Genomic DNA, 16,792 nt, shown 5'->3' on the forward strand with positions numbered 1-16,792 from the left:
TCTCCCTCTCCCTCTCCCTCTCCCTCTCCCTCTCATACACACACACACACACACACACACACACACACACACACACTTGCCTTGGGTTTGCCTGTGGAGCCACTGGTGTACAAGATGAAGAGTGGGTCCTCGGCATCACACCACTCAGGCTCAAACTCATCTCCTGCCTGCTGCATGAGTTCATGCCACCACAAGTCAACCCCTTCATTCCAGGAGATCTGGGGGAAGACAGGAATGGGCAGGGAAGAGCTGTAAAGAAGTTCAAGACAGGGGCAGGAGACAACCTACCTGGTATCTGGAGGTTAAGGCCCCTATATAGGGGGAAAGGAAAGGAAGGGGGCCCTTCAAGGGTACAATAGAGCAGAGAGCACAGACTTACTCTGCCATTCTTGCTCTTCCTCTACCCCAGAATCCTGCTTACCTGTCTCACTCTGTCTTACTCTACTGGCTCACATCTTGCAGCTCTCAGCTGAAATGCATATTCTTAGAAAGACTCCCCTGAACAGTATCTGACACCCCCATCCCACCTGTTGTTATTATTCATCACACTTGGTTTATTCACATACAACACATACTTCCAGGTATTTTCTTCTTGATTATTATCTAGGAGGGTGGTGGCATAGCTGTATGTTCCCCCATAGCCTTGGCACCTAGTAATACTCAGAAGACATTTTTGTTGGATAAATGACTATGCATACACAGCCTGAATACACACATACACACTATAGGACTGGTGGCACAGCAGCAGGGATGTAGACAACCACACAATTCAGAAAAACAGTATTAGTCACTGCCTACAGGTGAGGGAGCACTGAACTCTGTTAGTTAATAGCAAGAGAACACAACAGATTTGGATTCAGGCATTTTTACCTATGGGTTTAGAAGCCATCCCACCCTGGAGTTTCTCTCTGGTATCTTTACTGAGGTAGAACCAATATGGTTTCCCATAGCAGCTCCTACTTGAGACAGGTTCTACTCAGCAGTTAGTCTTGTTTCAAGTTAGTAGAGAAGCAAAAGATATATTCCTCTCAGGAAAGGGATGTCCTACTATGCTTGACTGCCTTTGATAATGACTTCAAGATCTGCTATTCTGAAGTTTCTCTCACGTCTCCTTTGAAACTACTTTCTTTTCCTGACTATGTTACCTCTTTGAAAACTAGTTTTTCCAGTCTAAACTCTGTTGGGTGAAGTTAGATTCCCTTAATGTCTCAAAAATTACACTGGAGTTCAATCTTTTCCCATATGACCACAGGACATCACTCATTTTTCTGTTTTCTTATTTATGTGTATGTGTGCGGATGTTCGAGTGCCATGGAAATGCAGGTGCTTGGGCAAGAGGAGGGTTTTGCATCCCTGGGAACTGGAGTTACAGATGGTTGTGAGCAACTTGATTTGAGTGCTCGGAGCCCTGGTCTCCTCAAGAACTGCAAGTGCTCTTAATGCTAAACCATTTCTCTAGCCCCTTAAGGGGTTTTAAACAAGGATAGTTCCTTTTGCCATAAAGGTCTTACAGGATCCTGTAAATTTCAATAGAGACATATGATTGTTGCAAGTACAGAAAGAGACTAACTACAGTCAGAAAGGTTAGGGGTAAGTTTAATGACCACTGGGGAAAAGGCTAAGATGGTGAGAAATGTTTGGGGTTTTCTTTATCTACCTTAAAGTCCTTTCACAGTCAGTAAACTATTTTTATTTTACTTTAAGACAAGGTCTCTGGCTTGACTCCAATTATAATTCTCCAGTCCCAGCATCCATACTGGTGGGATTACAAGGATATGCAGTTACATTTGCTTCCATTAGATTCCTGGAATGTTCAATGGCCCTGGTTGACAATGTTAGATAAATTCTTTTTTCTAATACATAGTCATATATCCATATTGTTATATGAATATTTGCTTTTTTTTTAAAAAAAATCCCAAAGTATCAGACATATACCTTCATAAATTAGAACACGACTCTCTAAACACTCCTGTTTTTCTCTATCACCTGACCTTTATGCAAGAAAATTTGAAATTTCTGGAATATGAGCATTATAAAAATTATCTAAAAATGAAGCTGGGTAGGGTAGCTTATGCTTTTAATCTCAGCACTCATGAGGCAGAGGCATGCTGAATTCAAGGCCAGCCTGGTCTACCTACATAGAGAGTTCCAGCTGTGGCTAACAGAGTGAAACCCTGTTTTAGATGGGATTGAGGTATGTGTGTGGGGATGTGACAGAAAAGCTGTCCCAGCAAGAAAACAAAGTATCGCATATTTAAGTGGATGACCTATATAAGTTTATGTGCACATTGTCACATGGATACTTTTTTCTTGTCAAATGATTGTTTGAGCTGAGGGCTGTAATGCTTTTAAGTAGAACTATGTCAATATTCTTTATAAATGATGCTGGTTTAGAATACACTGAATTGTCATAGGGTAAGGCACAGCTATACTGCGGTTTGGCAATAAGAGAACTTTTACAGTCTTATAACACTGTTTCCTTTGTGGGTGTCTGTGTGTGTGGAGGAGGAGGGGAGTGGTGGAGTAGGTGTGGTGCTCCAACTGTGGAGCTGATAGTGAGCACAAGGAAGCAGAATGAGCTGCGAGAGAAGCAAACATTGCTTGTGAATGTATACCTATGAGGCCCATGGCCTTGAAAGAGGAAAAGGGCTGGGTTTTCTAAAATAAAACCTGAGGAGTTGGCCCTTGTCCTTGGGCCACAACAGTCTTAGAGATTACCAGGTATGTAAGAGGAATATGGAGCTTGTAGGTGGTATGGTTGAGGACACCTGTAAACTGTGCCAGGCCTTCCTTTGAAGACTGTGTAACAAGGGGAGCCTGGAGGCCTACCAAGGTTTCTATAGCTTTTACTGAAGTTTTCACACAGACAAACTTGAACTTTGTGAGAGTAATTTAATTTTCTTTGTTGTTTTTGTTTGCTTGCTTGTTTTGGGTTTATTTTTTGTTTTTGTGACCGACTTTACTATCATCACCAAAGAACAAAAACCTATCCGTCTGCTGCTTGAGGCTGACTTATAAGAAATGTGATTGCTGGATTGTTTTGGATTTATTTATTTATTTATTTAGCCCAGTCTTCCTTCTAGAAATTGCCAGTCTGTCTGATGTTTTAAGGCAGTGACAACACCTAACATATATTGAGTAGTTACTACATGCCAAAGAACATATAGATAGAGAGATATGTACAGGTACTATAAGGGAAACCTTACATAGAGAGAAACTGAAACAAGAGAGCTCAAGTTGCCAGAGCTTACATTGTAGCAGGTAGCAGAGACATTTGAACCCAGGAGTCTGGCTCTATGGCCTCCATTCTAAACCATTTGTTACCTCTTTTTTTGTTTGTTTGTTTGTTTGTTTGTTTTTCGACACAGGGTTTCTCTGTGTAGCCCTGGCTGTCCTGGAATTCACTCTGTAGACCAGGCTGGCCTCGAACTCAGAAATCCGCCTGTCTCTGCCTCCCAAGTGCTGGGATTAAAGGCATACACCACCACTGTCTGGCTAGTTACCTCTTTCAAAAGAAGTTTCATTTAGTTTTTGTTTCTTCCCTTCCTGGCTGGCCCAGAACCAAAACTTGATATGTAGATTAGAATGTCTTGAACTCACAGAAATCCTAATGACTCTGCCTCTCTAGTGTTGGGATAAAAAGGCATATATTCCCATGCTGGGCTTTGACTAACTTTTGTAAAAACAAAACAAAAGTTTCCTAGAAACCAGATCTGTGTAAGAGCTTATATTACCACCAGCACAAGAAGTCAGACATGGAGGACTCACAGCAGCCTGGGAAGCTCACAGCAGCCTGGGAAGCTCACAGCAGGAGTGGCTCACAGCAGCAGTGGCTCACAGCAGCAGTGGCTCACAGCAGCAGTGGCCTTTTAGGGATGAGAACTACTTTTTGCTTCATCATTTATCATCTCTTTATTACTGATTCTTAAAAAGTGAAGTCCAGAGAAGAGGCAGGATTTGTTTGGAATCATACAACTTAAATTTGGCCTCTGAACTCCAAGCCACTGTTCTATACTAACTTGCTTTGAGCACCACCTACAGTGTGACTTTTGTTGAATTTAGTACTTAATTATGTCAGAGTGATGCACAGTTTATAAATTCCAAGTTGCATATAAATGTATTTAGGAATCTCTTTTTTACTGTCCCATACACAACTTTCTTTTCTTTTCAATATAGGTCTAACTTTCCACTTGATGGTAAAATCTCAAGACCAGAGCCTATACCTCCTCCAAATGCCTCTTGTCTTTCCTGGCTCTACCCTCTGCCCAGCTAAATGCACAGCATATGCTTTCTGAAAGGTCATCTAGTGCTCTCTCCTACAACACATCTATGTGGCAGGAGTGAACTGATGTCTGTTGCTAACTCTGATACCCTTGCTATATGTGAGCCGACAAGGGCAAAAACAGACATTTGATTCTATAACCCTTCAGAATGACAGGGACATAAAGGAGCCCAGGAACAAAGGGACCAGGCTTAGCTCTAGCAGTAACCTCACTGGAGCAGACAGACAAAGAGCAGATGAACATACAGACAAGCACACAGGGAAGCAGTGATCAAGGGCAGTGAAGAAGTGGATACCTGGGGCCGGATGCACTTGGATTTCTCTTTCAGCTTACCCTGTTAAGAGCCCACGGAATGGAAAGGCTGATGAGCAGTGTCCAAGGACAGAGGTGAGAGGGAAGGGTGAGTGCTCCCTCAACCCCTAGTTGCCTTCTTTCTCCCCAGCCTGCCCTTTCACTGGTCCCCTCAGCCTCTATTTTACTAACCCCTATTCTGTACAAAATTTCCAATATTGATTGGCTCTCCGATCTCCCTAGTCTCATACTAGCTAGCCTCTCTAGTCCCAACACTACTCAGATACTTCAAATCAAAGAATCAAAGTGATCCCCTATCCTTCTGGACCCCAGAATTTACATACTTATGCCCCTCAGAACTGTAGGCTGTCAACGGGACTTTGCTACAGCTTTCAGCAGAAGTAATGGGTCCAAAGCCACAAATGTAGCTCATTCAAGTCACAGTTCAATCAGGATGAGTACATACAGTCACCCAAGTCAGCACATTTCCACCCAAGCCCAAGCCTAAACCCTAAGGGTCCCTGGGATTATCAGCTTTCACAGTTTTTCCATGCTAAATTCCTAAAGCCCAAGGGCTTCTTTACCCATACTGAAGGTCAAAATCTCCTGCTCTTAGCCAGCCTGATTAGAGAAAACTTTCCTGGAATTGTCAGAATTATGATGAAGAAGCAAAAGGGGTGGGAGAGGAAATTCTTGAATAGGAAGAGAGGGAATTAGAGCCCACAGGAGTGTACAGTAGTGTCAGACTCACCTGGACATCTGGACATGGCCTCTTAACTGGTGGGGACTGGCTGGGGGAGTCATTCATGCCCAGCTCTGCCCGCCCCAGATGTTTGACCACAATGCAGCATCTCACTGGGAAACCCCTGGAGAAAAGAAAAGGCTGAAGTATTGGCCTGTTGGCTAGAAGAAGTTGATGAGATGCACCCATGCCCCTCTAGGAGAATATAGCAAGGACAAAGGGCAGCTGGCAGTGGAGGAAGATCCTGTTAACCAGGTTAGTAGCCAGTAGGTCAGCAAACTTACTTCTCTCGGCACTTCTCCAAGGACTCATCAGCCAGCTCCTTCAGGTTCACAAGTTTTTCCCCCCTGTAGAAGGCATCTTTGGGGAGCAATAAACATTCCAGGCCTTAGTACACACCATGCTCCCCAGTGGCCCCAATGGCCACAGGGCCCTTCCTGAATAGGCTCTTGACTCTGGTTCTCCCAGATGATTTCCACTGACATTCAATCAGCTGAGGTAGGATGGGGAAAAGGCAGACAAGCAGTCCCTACCCTCAATTCCAAGTAGCCCCAAATCAACAAGCAGACTGAAGACCAAACTTGAGGTGTAGGAAGATCTGGAGAAGGGGTGAAGGAATTAGTCACCTGTAGTGATGAGCAGGCAGCAACTGGAATCCAAGATCCTTTCGCAGAGAGACTCTGCAGAGAAGCCTGCAAACTAGGGAAGGGGGAAAATGCTGAGGGAAAGAGGGAGACTAGGGATTGACTGATCAAGGAAGGGAGGTGCTCATGAAATTCAGCATCTCCAAAACAGGGTTCCAGAAGATACTGAATAACTGATTTGGACCTGTGCTTGTGATTCTTCTCCATCCAGGTCCAATTTCCTTCTCCACAACCTGCCCCTCACCCTTGGTTCCTTTCACCAACCCAAGTTCCTACCACAATGGAGTGCAAAGCTCCAAGGCGAGCACATGCCAGCATAGCCACCACAAGTTCCAAGATCATAGGCATGTAGATGGCTACTCGGTCACCCTTCTGAATGCCTATAGGAAAAAAGACACAGAACAGAGACCATGGGCCTTTCTTGCTATTCCTTGCTCCCTCCCACTCAGATGGCCCCTCCCAGCTTTTTCTGTTCCTGTTTCCATATTTCTTCCATTTCTTGTCCTCTTTCTCACCGATTCCCCAGATACTTCAGGGTTAGGTCCTCTAGTTCCTCTCCCACACACATACTCACCCTGTTTACGGAGAACATTGCTGAACTGACACACCTGGACCAGGAGTTCACGGTATGTAATCTTGGTGGTCTCCCCTGGCTCATTGCCCTCCCTAAAATACACCAGAAAGAATCAGTAATTGGGGATACATCTTTGTTAATAAGACAGGAGCAGTCACAAAATTCCATCTGCTCATATCAATGCCTGACACTCTCCTGTCAGTGATTCTTCTGCTACATCTTTCTAAAAAAATTTTTTTAGTTAACTAATTTTTAAATTTTATGTGTATGAGTGTTTTCTTTGAACATATGTATGTGTACCACCTTGCATGCCTGTTGCTACCAGAGGCCAGAGGAAGGCACTGGATCTCCTGGCACTGGAGTTACAGATGACTATAAGTTGCCATGTGAATGCTAGGAATCGAACCCAGATCCTCTAGAAGATCAGCCAGTTTCTCCAGTCTCCTGATACCACACCTTGAGCTGACTAGATGGACACTGTAGCCTCTCAACATACATTATATGCAAATTTTATGAGATTGAAAGAGTACTGTCTATCTCTGAGTCATATTTTTTTTATGTCTACAAAGTGGAGTGATGAGCCCTTCTATTTTTTCCTAGGGTTACATTAAGGAGAAAGAACTACAGATGTGCCTTGTTGTTGCTGCTAATGCTGAGTCAGAGTCTCGTGCCTGGAACACCTCACTGCCTACCTCTGCCTCTCGAGTACTAGGACTAAAGATGTGTGTACCAGATCCAGCAAGATATGACTTTGCAAAGTATCAAGACTGAATTAAAACCTTGTATAGTGACTCACTCCTGTAATATCAGGAGTAATATCCTGTAATATGCCAGGAGACTAAGGTAGGGAGTTCTCAAGTTGAACTTTCTCAAGTTTAAGGCCAGCCTGGGTTCCATAGTAAGTTCCAGGCCAGTCAGGCAGTCAGGGTTATAGTGTGAGACCCCATCTTACATAGATGATATATATATGGATAGATAGAAGTATGATGGCAGTCATCTGCATTCTCAATACTTGAGAAGTGAAGGCAGGAGGATCAAGCATTCAAAGTCATCTTTGGCTACTTAAGAGTGTTGGAGGCCAGTCTGGGCTACATGAGACCTTTCTCAAAAAAAGCCAGGAGGAAACTTCTGTGGTATTTAGATATGGTGGTGCATGCCTGTAATGCCAGCACTAAGTAGGCTAAAGCAGGATCACAAACTTGAGGCCAGACTGAGCTATTATAGGAAAAAAATGAGTGGGGAAAAGAAATTATATTGTTATTTAGAATAGGGTTTTCATATTACTTTTGCCCTGTTACTTAAAGAATTTGTTTGAATATAGATTCCTAGACTTCAACTCAGATCTACTGAATCAGAATACAAAATATATTTATTTGTGTATACACATAAGCACACACACAAACATACATGTACACACTCACCCCTTCCTTTCACTATGTGAGTACAGGATTGAACTCAGGTCATCAGGCCTGAAAGCAAGTACTTTTACATAGTGAGCCATCTTGCCAGCTTAAAATCTGCTTAAAAATAATTTTTTAAAAGTTTATGTGTGCCGGGCAGTGGTGGCACACGCCTTTAATCCCAGCACTTGGGAGGCAGAGGCAGGTGGATTTCTGAGTTCGCGAGGCCAGCCTGGTCTACAGAGTGAGTTTCAGGACAGCCAGGGCTACACAGTGAAACCCTGTCTTGAAAAAAAAAAAGTTTATGTGTATGACTGTTTTGCCTGCATGTATTATGTACACCATGTGATGGCCTGGTGCTCTCAGTGGTCAGAAGAGGGCATAGAGGATTATGAGCTGCCATGTGAGTGCAATTTGAATAGGACCAAAATACATTCTGACCACGCTCATCCCTCCTACCAATATTGACACCTTTCTTTCCTATTAATTCCCTTCCCACTTTTATGCCATCCACTTTTGTTTTGTGACACACTGAGTTTAACATCTGCATGAGCACGGGTGTGGAGCTACCCACTGAAGCACAACACTATGAATCTGCTTCTTTATTACAGATGGGACAAACAATTTGAAAATCACTACCTTTGGACTTGAGGACATGGCTCAGTGGTACAACACTTGCCTGGCATGTAAGAAGCCCTGACAATCCAATCAGAAAAGACAGGGTTTAGAAGTTTTCAAGACAGGGTTTAGACGTTCTCTTCCCATAATATGGATACAGGCTTTTAATGCTAGCACTTGTGAGGCAGAGGCCTCTCTATGAGTTTGAGGCCAGCCTAGTTTACATAGTGAGTTTCAGAACAGCCAGGGCTACACAGAGAAACCCAGTCTTGGGGGAAAAAAAAAGGAGGTAGGAGAGAGGAGAAGGAAAGGAAGGGGAAGAAGAGGAGAAAGAGGGGGGAGGAGGAAAAGAAAGACAAGGAGGAAGAGGAAGAGGAGAAGGAGAAGGAAGGAAAAGAGGAGGAAGAAAAGGAGGAAGAGAAAGGAAGAGGAGGAGGAAGAGGAGGAAGAAGAGGAGGAGGAGGAGGAGGAGGAGGAGAAGGAGAAGGAGAAGAAGAAGAAGAAGAAGTAATAATAATAATAATAATAATAATAATCCTGTTCCTAGCAGGCCTCAACATGTGCCAAGATGGCAGAAAGAGCTTTGTCCTGTTTTTTTGTTTGTTTGTTTGTTTGTTTTTTATTTTTTTTCGAGACAAGGTTTCTCTGTGTATCTCTAGCTGTCCTGGAACTCACTCTGTAGACCAGGCTGGCCTCGAACTCAGAAATCCTCCTGCCTCTACCTCCCAAGTGCTGGGATTAAAGGCGTGTACCACCATTGTCCGGCTGTCCTGTTTTTCATTGGTGTTTTTTTTATATTCATGTATTTACTTCCGTGTGTGCGGGCACATTCCATGGTGCCCATGTAGATAGAGATCAGAGTTGGTTCTTGCCTTTCACCCTGTTGAAGAAGTATCTTTTGTTTCTGCTGTGCTGTGTACTCCAGGGTAGCTGGTTTAGGAGCTCCCAGGCAGTTCTCCTGTTTCTGCCTCCCATCTCACTCAGGACTGCTGGGATTACAGGTGTCCACTACCACATCTGACTTTTTATACAGGACCAGGGATTGAATTCAGGTCTCAGGTAGCACTGCTAACACTCTAGCCACTTAGCCATCTTTCTGGCTTTCTTTTCCCTCCTTCCTTCCCCTTTCCCTTTGTTTGTCTTGGTATAGGGTTTCACTATGTAGCCCAGACTGGCTTCAGACTTCCAATTCTCTCTATCTCTTGACTCCAAAGAATAGGATTCCAGGTACGAGCCTTCACACCCACCTCACGTGCTACTTTCCCATCGCTCTTTTCCTTGGATAGGACAATTCTAGGCTGAAATAGTTCTGTTACTTTGATTTCACAGAACATGATTGGTTTTTGTAAATCTTTATTTTTCTGATGACTGAACAAAAAATGTTAATCAGAGATCTCTCCCTACCCTGTTTGGGATCTGAGGATCAAACTCAGGTTATCAGGTTAGTGACAGGCACTTTTACATGCTATGCCATTTTGCTAAAAACCCTTTAGCCAATAAGTAAGTAAGTAAATAAATAAATTACTTTTACTATAAAAATAAAACAACTTCTGAAACAAATGTACTTACTTTTTAATTCTAGAGGTAACATCTTTAAAAATAAAAAGCACTCTGCGGGCTAAGAATATAGTCAGTTGGTAGTCTGCTTGCCTGACATGCATGAAGCTCCTGGGTTCAGTCTCCAGCACTGAATAAAATGGGCAGGCAGCACATGCTCATAATCCTAGTGCTCAGAGGGAGAGGCATCAGGATCACAAGTACAATGTCATCCTTGGCTACATAGTGGGTTTCAGGTCAGCCTGAGCTAAATGAGATTTTATCTATTAGTAAATAAATTAAATAAAGTAATGAATAAGATCATTTTCTTTTCTTTTTGAGACAGAGTCTCACTATGTAGGTTTGCCTGACCTAGAACTCATTATATAGACCGGGCAGGCTGAAATTGAACTCACAGAGATCCACCCACCTCCTTTGCTTTTCTAGTTCTGGGATTAAAGGTATGTACATATGTACATAACTTTCTTTTCTTTTTCTTTCTTCCTTTCTTCCTTTCTTCCTTTCTTCCTTCCTTCCTTCCTTCCTTCCTTCCTTCCTTCCTTCCTTCCTTCCTTCCTTCCTTTTTTTTAATTTTTATTTTCAAGACAGGGTTTCTCTGTGTAGCCCTGGCTGCCCTGGAACTCACTCTGTAAACCAGGCTGGCCTCAAACTCAGAAATCTGCCTGCCTCTGCCTCCCAAGTGCATACATAATTTTCAATTCAATACAACAGCAATGAAAATGTCACTCATTTTCTATGACATAATTTCTATCTCCTGAATCCCTAGGTTTGAACATTTTTGTTTGTTTCTTTGGTTTTTTTGTCATTCTTTCTTTGCTTATTCAATAACTACCAATGTCAAATACACGTGCAGAACAAGACACAGATGCACAAGATACCTGATTTTGTGGAGCTAATGATATTGTAGGTAATATACAATCAACAATTAAGCCAAGATAATTTAAAATTATGATAAGTATTACAAATAAAGAAAATATAGCGATAGAAATCTGAGTGACAAGGAAAAATATCTTTTAAAAATACACAATTTTATCTGGGTACAGTGGAATATTCCTGTAATCCTGAAACTCAGAAGGTTGAGGCAGGAGGATTACCAAAGGTTTTAGGTCAGTCTGAGCTACACAGTGAGTTCTAGACCAGCCTGGGCTAAAAGAATGAGACCTTGTTTCAACAACAACAGACACATACAAAGGAAGTACTATGATTACATGTGAAAATTTAGATATAAGAATATTTTTCTCACAGAGAAACCCTGTCTCGAAAAAAACAAAACAAAACAAAAAACCAAAAAGAATATTTTCCTCACTTTACTCGGCTATTTAATGATTTTTAATAAGTAATATAGGTGATCCTGTATAAAAATGTATGTACTGACCAGTGTTCCTCCCAATCACCCCACCTGCTGACAACCACTGTTACTGATACTTTGTATAACTTTCTAGAGACAATGGGCAGATAAGGCCACTCAGTATGGAGAGCTTATGTGGAGTGACCAAAATAATGACTTCAAAGGACATCTATACTTTTAGCATCATTAATAAGATCCTTAGGATACCAATGGAGGCAAAAACTTAAAAATTGAACTTAAGATGTTAGACTTTAAAGAGATAAGCTCCTTACAGTCTAGCCAAGCATGAGGTAGTAAGGTTTAGTAAGGTTTGCTCTACTCAAGGGACATACTTTTTAGACAAAGATGTCTATGTACATGTATTCTTACATATTCTAACTTTCTATACAAATGATGGAATTTTAATTATTGCTTCTTTTTGAGACTGTATAAACCTATGTAGCCCAGGATTGCCTTAATATCACAATCCTCTTATCAGAGATTCCCAAGGGCTCCTATCATAGGCATGTGCTATCATACACAAGCAGTTGGGTAGTGGTGTGTGTGTGTGTGTGCGTGCGCGCTCCCGTGTGCCTGTGCGCGCTGATAGGAATGTAAACCAGAGCTTCAGGCATGCTCAGCAAATGTTCTACCACTGAGATACAGCTTTAGCCTTTAGTTATTATATACACGAAATAAACTGAACAAACGTTACATGTATAACTCAGCTTGCTTTTTAAAAATGTAAACATATGGCTTGGTACCATTCTCTATCAAGAATAGTTTCATGCTCTTTATTTACTATTTGTATGTTATAATTAAGTTAACAAGTAATACTTCAATGGCCATCTTTATTCATATATCATTTGCAAATATATCCACAGAATGAATTACTAGAAATACAATTTTAGGGCCAAAAGAAATGTGCATTTTATATATTGATCACTATTAAGAGATAGCCACTTTAGATAAGAATCTAGGGAAGTCCTGGAGAAGTACTATTTCAGTTAAGACCTCAGTAAGAAATATGTAACCATGTCAATTCTTAGAATGAATATTCTGCACTCAAAAAGCATCAAACAGAAAGGTATTGAGGCCTACTCAAAGAGCAGAATGGAACTCAATATGGCTGGAATACAGCCAATAACAGATGAGAACAAGAGCTAGGCATCAACCAAATCAGGTGAGACCTTGTAGGAGTGGTAAGTTTACATTTTATTCTAGTGTATTCTTTCTGGCTTTCCTGGCATGCCTACCTCCACATTTTAAATTCCATTGTACATTTCTGTGTTTGTTTGTTTGGAGGGGTGCATATTATTGTGTATGTGTAGAGGTCAGAGCACAACCTAGAGGATTTGAGTCCTCAACACCATCTTGTGGGTCCCAGGTCATCAGGCTTAGTGGCAAGCTCCTTTACCCACTGAGCCATCTGCCCATCCTCTTCCACACTTCTCACCATGCCATTGGTTGTACTCAAAATGTTCCTCTTCCTTTTTCAGATGCAATACTATATAATATCCCCAACACACCATCTGTGCTCCCTCTCCCCCTTTACTATCCAGAGTATTAATGAAGGAGGAAACTGAAACCTAGAGAGAACTAGCCAGCCAAGGTCACACAATAATAAGTGACAGAGCCAAGAATAGATCCTCAGATCTTCTGATTTCAAGTCAGGACTATTTCCTCACAGTGTAAGGGACATGGATAGGCTAGGATGCCAGGCCTTCTCTTACTGAGAGAAGTTACACAGAAATTATTAGCTTCTGTCCAGCTTCTGGCTTGATGAGTCAGTTGCTATCTTCTCCTTGGCTTTAACCCTCCTAGGGCTGAGAGAAGCCAAGCACAGCAAGCTTACTAAAACGGGACGGAACAAGGGTAAGAGGAAGCTGGCAAATGTCCCTGAATGCCAGAAGCAGAAAAGCTGCCCACTGACAAATGCTACAGAAGTGTCAAAACACCTCCATGAATGCTAGCGTGTGTCCTTGTGCATGAATCCCCAGTGTGTGTCACGTACCGGCTCACCTTTGTATGTGCATTTGCATAAAACCATATATACTAATATAGAAACATTCTAGTCACAAAAGCCACTGGGCTACACATACAAACACAAGTAATTATAAATACATGTACTCAGAATTCAAACACAGGGCTGTCTGAAAGTACATCTACATTCTCATCTACAGGCACAGCTTGCCTTTTTAAAGAAACTTTTCATCAAATCATTCTGCTTTTATTTTTTTTCATAAAACTTTCAATTACTTGAAATAATCTCCCTTTGATCCCAGTCATAATTAATAGTCTCTTTAAACCTCAGAAGTAAACCAAATTAATTGTTCTGTTAAGAGTTCAAAGATGCTAGTGGGCTTTGTATCTTGAGAAGGCCAAATCTCATTCCCTTCCCCCTTCTAACCAGCCAGGGTTATTATTCATGTACTTTATTGGAATATACGCTTCATTATAGCAGAGACCTGCCCTGTCTTGTTCACTGCTATATCTCTAGCACCGAGAATAAGGTTTGGTAGATAGATGATGAACGGAAACAGATGTGTACAGCTCATATGTTCACAGCTTTTTTGAACCCACTTATGTGCACACACACACACACAGTGTGTGTTCCTCTTCTTGGCTATGGCACAAGCTATACATTATTGATATAGGTACATTACTCATTCCAGTGTCTTCTTTCTCTGTCACAGACACCAGGCTGGGGACCCTGGCTGGTTAGAAGGGGGAAGGGAATGAGAATTGGCCTTCTCAAGATATAAAGCCCACTAGCATCTTTGAACTCTTAACAGAACAGTTAATTTGGTTTACTTCTGAGGTTTAAAGAGACTATTAGTTATGATTGAGGTCAAAGGATGGTTTGCCAACCCCCACCCCACGCACACAACAACAACAAAAAACCAGGTACAAGGACTCAGAGTCCAGTCCTCTTGCTTTCACACTGAGAATTCCAAGATCAAAAATTAACAGGGACTGGCTTTGAGATGTAGCTCAGTGGCAGAGCATTTTTCAAGCATTTACAAGATCCTGGATTCAACTTTCAGCACAATGGGGAAAAAAAAATCATGTCCAGGTAAATGAGTGAAGTAGGTCACATAATTGAAATTTTTGACAGAGACAATTGTTTTCCTTCCTCTTAGGTTTTCTATGTGACAACAACAATATGTGTAGAATTATATTTAGCCTTAGTTTAGGGGTAACAATAGAGGAGGAATCAATTAGAAAGCACAATACATGCTTTGGCAAAAGGACTCATCCAGTACCTAAACTTAACACATCCAGTACCAGTACCTAAACCAGTTAAATCAACCTTTGTTCGGTGGTTCAGTGTTGCCATTCTGTAAAGGTAGAATCTAAAATTTTAAGTACTAATAACTAATTTTCAAAAGTTTAAAACACTGGAAACCAAACAGAACTGTTAAGGAGAGATTTAACTGATGGATTACTGATTGGGAAATTCACCTGTAGTAAAGTTGCCCTTTACCTGAAGGCCATGTGATTAGTGAGATAACATAGAATACACGGTCCTTCTCATATGTTCCTCCTCTGGGGAATCTTTTCCAGAGAATCTTTCCAAACTAGCCCTGTATACACCCTCCAACTAATCCACTGTTAGTTAAAAAAATACGTAGGGGTCAGATGGTGGCACATGCCTCTAATCCCAGTACTTGGGAGGCAGAGGCAGGTAGATCTCGGAGCTCGAGACCAGCCTGGTTTATAGAGTAAGTTCCAGGACAGCCAGGGCTTGCACAGGGAAACCCTGTCTCAAAAAACCAACATAAATATTGCACACGTGCTGGAGGAATGGCTCAGTGGTTAAGTACACATATTGTTCTTTCGAAGGACCAGAGTTCTATTCCCAGCACCCACATCAGGTGGCTCACAACAGTCCAGAACTCCAGCTTCAGAGAGCCAACACTTCTTTCCTCTCCCCAGGTACATGCACAGCTGAACACACACACCCATAAATATTTAAAATTTAGATATATGTATATACATACATAATGTGGTTTTTTTTTGAGACAGGGATTCTCTGTGTAGTCCTGGCTGCCCTGGAACTCACTCTGTAGACCAGGCTAGCCTCGAACTCTAGAACTCAGAAATCCACCTGCCTCTGCCTCCCAAGTGCTAGGATTAAAGGCGTGTGCCACCACCGCCCAGCTACATAATGTTTTCATAATTATTTTTATTGTCCTTTTCCAGAGCACTGCTACATAAGACAGGGGTGTTATTCCTTTGCTCAAAACACTCAGATTGGTTCTCATACAGCTTTGAGTCAAAGTTCAAGTCCTTCCAATTCTATCTATTCTATTCTTACCTGATCTAGTCCCTCTCTATCTAGTCCCTCACATACTTTTGTTCTCTCTTTCTTTCCTGTTCACTCTGTTTCATACACTTGGCTGCCTTAGTGCTTGACAAAAACAATAAATCCCTGAATCCTTGTCTTCTTCTTACAGCATTGTTCCCCCAGATGACCATATGGCATGCTCTTTATCTTTGAGTCACTGATGAAATGTTGGCTTCTTTTGTTTATTTTTACTGAACTCACTTTGTAGCCCAAGCTGAAGTAGAACTCATTATGTAGCCTAGGCTGGCCTCAAGCTCACAGCAGTCCTGCCTCAGTGTCCCAAGTGCTAAGATTGCCGGAATCACTGCCTTTTCAGTGAGGCTATCACTGACTATCTCATAGACAAACACTCCTACCCTTCACAAGGAACATCTTCTAAGAAATCATTTCTAGTTCCCCTTTTCCTCCACTTACCGCCAAAACTGAAAATTCTTTCACTCTTCCAGTTTCCTTTACCTCATTTTCCTTGTGACACCATGACACACACACACACACACACACACACACACACACACACACACACACACACAACCTTCTACTGCACTTGTATGGGTCTAACTTTTCCTATTACACCCAGAGGGCAAGAGTCATGTTCTTTCTCTGCCTCTTCCAAGTAAGGCCAGCATAATAGGGTACTCAAGGTCATGGTCAGATCTTTAGAAGGCTGATAAGTTATTAACAGAGAAGACTAGAGATCCTCTCCTTCTACTAGAAAAATAAGCATCAGATTGATGATTTTAATTTCTCACAACTACAAGTAAAGCATAAAATAGGAACAAAGGACTAGGTGGTAGGCCTGGGTACTTGTCCAGCATGCACTAAGATCTCCAACACTTTGCTTTCCAATAAAAGATAAATTGGAAGTTTGGTTTACTCAAAGAACCATTTGGGGGACGTTCTACCCTAGTGAGCCAGGCTGTGCAAAGAACAAATACTTGATAAGTCACACCTGTTATGAGAGGAGCACTAATCAGATGTTTATCTGGGGGGGGGGAAGGAGCTATT

The 16,792-nt window shown here is 41.9% G+C and overlaps 1 protein-coding gene across 1 annotated transcript in view; it reads right to left on the minus strand.

Moving 5' to 3' along the window:
- The window catches only part of Acss2 (acyl-CoA synthetase short chain family member 2), a 43,274-nt gene that overhangs the window by 7,605 nt on the left and 18,877 nt on the right, over positions 1-16,792 (minus strand). Inside the window, exons 3-8 of the mRNA XM_028775296.1 lie at positions 6,535-6,626; positions 6,237-6,340; positions 5,943-6,015; positions 5,601-5,676; positions 5,326-5,440; positions 81-218 (exon numbers count right to left, since the gene is read on the minus strand). Of these exons, the coding sequence (XP_028631129.1) occupies positions 81-218; positions 5,326-5,440; positions 5,601-5,676; positions 5,943-6,015; positions 6,237-6,340; positions 6,535-6,626 (598 nt within the window). The remainder of the gene's footprint in view (positions 1-80; positions 219-5,325; positions 5,441-5,600; positions 5,677-5,942; positions 6,016-6,236; positions 6,341-6,534; positions 6,627-16,792) is intronic.

This window comes from Grammomys surdaster, unplaced genomic scaffold, assembly GCF_004785775.1.
Source record: "Grammomys surdaster isolate TR1022 unplaced genomic scaffold, NIH_TR_1.0 254, whole genome shotgun sequence".
In the NCBI taxonomy this organism is placed as follows: Eukaryota; Metazoa; Chordata; class Mammalia; order Rodentia; family Muridae; genus Grammomys; species Grammomys surdaster.